The following is a 4,855-nucleotide window of genomic DNA, read 5'->3' as shown; positions in this document are numbered from 1 at the left end:
ATAACATTTTGTTCCACCCTTTGAAATTGAATGGACTATTATTTGACTAAGGGATACAATATACATATATATTGAAAAAGTTGACAACATAAACTTTGTATGACTATTTTTGGGTAATGTATGTATTATAAGAAAGTTTTTTATGAACACTCGAGGTAAAATAAAGATTGCGCCAACATCACCCAATCACTAACACCACCACCGCTGCCACCACACACCATCATCACCCCGCAACCACTATGTAATCGCCACTACCTCTTACTATGTTGGCACCACCACTGCACCACCTCCTTGAAAAGCACTACCGGCACCACTGTTGTGGTCACCACCCCCATCGTTGCCTCTACCTCCATCGTTGTTGCCTCCTCCGCTGGGTCTCCATTGTCACCATCATGAGCCACCATAAAAATAAAAATAGCGGATGTACCCCTTCTATACACACACACACACACACACACAAATCTCTAAAAACAACTTGTTTTAAAACCTAAGTTAATTTTAGTCTAAACTCATTCTAACCGGACCCCAATATGACCCGAACTTGTTTTGACCCGACACACAACCTGATCATGCTAGACTTTTTTGCAAGGCTACTGAATCAGGTACTTTCGGTACCCTTCTAAACTCAAATTTGGCAACAAAATTCACCAGAAACCTGATTATCTTTCAGTACAAAATTAAAAATAAATCTGAGTGCATGCTTCAGCAAAAATCAATAGTTTACAAAAGTTCATCTAATTAAACAGCAACCAAATTTCATCAATATTTCATTGGCAAGTTATTCTACAGGTTGATTAAATTTTAAAAAGAATACAAACCACCACGCTAACTTCATATCATGCAGGTTATTCTGTTTATGAGATGAATCTTAACATTCTAGCTGCGGTACAATGTAATTGGCCAAGAAACCTGAACAGAGAAACTATTTGGACTTACTTGAGATAAAACAACATCTATAATACTAAATAAATATTCATTGTTTAGCAAGAATTAAATAGGCATACCTTTTGAGGATATATAAGTTCTGAGGGAACCATAAGTTAACTATGAACCTTAAAGCACGTCACATAAGGAAATAGTTGAAGAAGCTCTTCTCGGCTACGTTTCTACAAGGATATGAACATTAATGAATGATCTTATATGGTTTTTAGTGAAGGGCATTTTAGATATTTCCATTGTACTACGCGTAAAGTCAAAGTTGACTTACCTTGATGCCAATGCATCCATTCACATCAAGTGTCGTGAGTGTGTTTGAGCATAATTTCGAGAGGGCTTCTAGGCATTTGTCAGTTACTCCAACAATTCCAAACAGACTGCATATTTGCAACCATCAATGATAATAAAAATAACCAATGAAGATGCACAAAAATAACTGAAAGAAAAAAAAGAACTAATAAATGTATCGATTTACCTAAGAAATTCAAGATTAGTGCAACCTTGGGCTATGGCTATAACACCCGCATCATTGACACGAACACACCTTTTAAAAAATATTAATGCAAAATTAGGGGGGAAAACAGAAACAGAGTATGTAACAGTCTATATTGTGTTATTGAATACTAAAAAAGTTTTACCATGTTAAATTGAGAGTACGGATATTTGTGCATTTGGCGATAGAGAAAAGGCCTTCATCAGATAGATTCTGTCATGAAAATGTAAAAAAAAAAAGATTAATTTACAAGAAATATCATAAACTAAGCTCGTATGGAAATCAAGTACATACCTGAGCACCACAAAGATCTAAGGATCTGAGATCGGTTAAAAGTGACAATTTTTTATAAACCCCATCTGTAAAGCTAAACAAAATAAACAAATTCTTCATAATTAAGAGTGTCCCGCCAAGAAATAATTGAGCCAACTTTTGGTCAAAATAATTCGACAAGTTACCTTGAAAGTGCATAAAGATTTAGGCTTTTGAGACCGGCGCACTTGATTATTACATGCTGCAATCCCCCGTCTGTTATCTTGACGCACCTACATAATCAAGCATCCAATAATCAAAAACTTGTAATTTTAGATATTCAAATATATGAATGTACATATATAATAATAAAACAATTATAGAACTTCAAGATAACATAACGAGTGATATCCAGTGACTCCAGATGTGGATAACTCTCAGAAATCATTTGTAAACTTTTATCTGATATACCCTATTATCAGCATCATTGCATTTTAGCATAGAATATATTAAATTCTTATCTATTCAACAATGCACTTTAAGCATACCTTACATTCACTTAAGTTCAAATCAACAATATGCTTGCAATTATTCACCAGATGTGATATACCAACATCCGTAACCCTGAAGAAAAATATGCTATCAGAAAGGATAACTAAATATATATAAATATACATAAATATAAATGAAATTAAGTGAAAGTTGAAGTACCTTACATTCCAGTAGATGGAGAATATCTTCAAAGAAGGAGAGGCTTTAGTAATATCCTCAATTCCATTGTCAGATATTTTCTGGCACCCGTTAAGATTTAAATGCTCTAGATTCTTAAGGGAACCTGAAAACTGAATATTGCAAATGCATCATCACTTAAAATAATAATGTATAGGAAACTATAAGCAGATTCAGCAACAGGTTAAAGCAATACCTGGTTTCTAATAATGCTCAAATGTTTATCTTCAATGCCTTGCGCAAACTCAAGGATTATTTGTTTCACATTATGATATCTAGGCTGCAGTAAATACAAAAATTATATAATGAAACAGAACGGAAACATAATTATAAAGATCTTGAAATCTAGTAAAACTCCAATCCTTTTTTTTAAAACTAATTATTGTTTCTGCACATTATGATGAGATGGCACTTGTATGTGCCCATACAAGTGATTCACATGTTTTTGTTTCTACTGGACTACAGTTCAAACACTACATGCATACATATACGTGGTACATGGTTTGTACATTGTAATAACAAATGTTGCCTGGGATTGATTAAGGGCAGTAATGCAAATGTGTAGTCCTGCTTCTTTGTTTGCTTTTATAAGATCACTATGGATTGGGATTATTTGTTGGAATTAAGTTCAATAGAGAAACTTGAATTATTGAATGCAGCGGTGAGCAAGTTTTGGTTCGGTCCAAGAAACCAACCAGATAAACAACAGAAGGGCTCTTCAAATATTGAGTACGGGCGTAAACGAGCCGAAAGGGCCGGATCTTGGGTTGTTTTAATTTACGAGAGATAGATCTCGGCTCGCCTCTAGCTCGTTTCCTAAGGCTCGTCCTTGGCCCGTGAGTCGTTTTCTCAAGCTCGGTCTCGTCTTGTTTATCATATACTAATTAAATCATATACATTTTTAATTTTTTTAATATATTTTGTGGGAAAAAAAAAACCTTAAAAGAGCCTAAGCTCGGATCGAGCTCGTGTAGTGCCTTAAACGAGAAAAAGCTAGGGTGTGCAATGTGAAATTAATGCATAGAAGTCCAAAAGAGGCTCCAGCTCGGTCTCGATAACTAAATGAGCTTAATTTAAGAGCTAAAAAAAACTCAACTCGTTTGGAGGTTTTATCGATCTGAGCTCAAGTAGCTCTCCTCGTTTGCACCCCCAATACGTGTTATTATTGGCAGAATGTGTTGTTATAAAATCAAAGGTTTGAACGTGTATATGACAGTGTATATATCATCAAACTAGTTGCTCCTATTATGCTATTTTAAATCTAAAAAGTGAATTTGAAAGAAGGAATTAGGGTTATGAAAGCTAACCAGGGAGCGAGCAGATATAAGTCGATCTCCAGCATTATTCATCTCATGAAAATCAAGAACCTGATCAATTTATTATTATTATTAAGCATGTAATAAATATATAAAGAATATAAGGTGGTAATTAGGGTTTATGAAATGATGATGAAATTAGATAAGTACCAGCCACAGCGAAGGTAAGGTAACGAGAGTGCGAATGAGAGATGAGGATACGAAAAGAAGTGAGATGATGTCTCGTTGAGGAAGACGAAGCTTGCTGCTGGTTATTATTATCTTCATCACTCTCGGAACTGTTTCTCGACTCCATTGCTGCTGTTCCTCACTATTCTCACCCATTTTCTTTTCTTTCTTCTTCCACGCTTCTTTAGTTTGAGGTTAGTAATAATATACAGTATCAAGATTTAAAAAAAAGTTATAATTTAATGCTAATCTTTCGGGCCAATTTATGTTTTGGTATAACATAACCAACAACTGTTCTAGTATTCCATGTGGCATGTCGGCATCGCCCCATTGCAAACATTGACGGGCGTCATCCGGAAAACGGGCTCCAAAAGGAGAAAGAGGCAGGGGAGAGGGAATCAGGGAGGGAGAGTTTGATTGGTGTATGTGCTTTGCGGATATTGCACCGTTGGTACTCAGTGTTTTATAATTAATAACTTGATCATGGTGATTTTAAAATTATTGCTATGGTGGTTTAGATATAATGGTCCTTGTTGCCTAACGGCTGTTAAGTTTCTACGTTAATTAGGTGTGAAATGCCTATTTTACCCGACGAATTAAAATATCAATTATATATAGCAATCCCCGCCACAAACCCACAAAGGAAAAAAGAAGGAAGGCGGGGTTTGTTGTGGTGGTGGAGGATGGCCAAAATGGAGGTGAATGGTTAATAGTGAGGGAAGTATAGTAATTTTACGTAACTTAGTGAAGAGGTAGGTCCCAGCAGAGCCCAGTTGGACCCGCAAGACTCACCTCAAAGAGGGACGTCTGCGCAGTTGAACCCGCAAGACTCACCTTCAACAGGGACGTCTGCGCAAAGGCTAAACTCGCAAGACTCACCTTGAAGAGACGTCTGCGCAGAAACCAGCTGGATCCGCAGGACCCACCATGCTCAGAGACGTGACGTCCTTACGCGTAGTAC

At 36.3% G+C, this 4,855-nt stretch overlaps 1 protein-coding gene across 1 annotated transcript; it reads right to left on the bottom strand.

The window, feature by feature from the left end:
* Window positions 1-684: 684 nt before the first annotated feature.
* LOC143587577 (F-box protein At3g58530-like) lies at window positions 685-4,225 on the bottom strand. The gene is made up of 14 exons (XM_077068828.1): window positions 4,180-4,225; window positions 3,877-4,076; window positions 3,718-3,777; window positions 2,607-2,690; window positions 2,393-2,523; window positions 2,230-2,305; window positions 2,068-2,153; window positions 1,888-1,974; window positions 1,724-1,796; window positions 1,575-1,642; window positions 1,412-1,480; window positions 1,208-1,313; window positions 1,005-1,106; window positions 685-909 (listed from the first exon to the last, which is right to left on the bottom strand). Exons 1-13 carry the CDS (start codon window positions 4,223-4,225, stop codon window positions 1,041-1,043), a joined length of 1,152 nt encoding a protein of 383 aa, XP_076924943.1. The 3' UTR covers window positions 685-909; window positions 1,005-1,040.
* Window positions 4,226-4,855: the final 630 nt, after the last annotated feature.

This window comes from Bidens hawaiensis, unplaced genomic scaffold (genome assembly GCF_021521415.1).
Source record: "Bidens hawaiensis isolate Kalapana, Puna unplaced genomic scaffold, B.hawaiensis_p1.1 tig00035574_1, whole genome shotgun sequence".
NCBI lineage: Eukaryota > Viridiplantae > Streptophyta > Magnoliopsida > Asterales > Asteraceae > Bidens > Bidens hawaiensis.
Note: the sequence above shows the minus strand (reverse complement) of the source record. Positions and strands in the feature narration are given on the sequence as shown.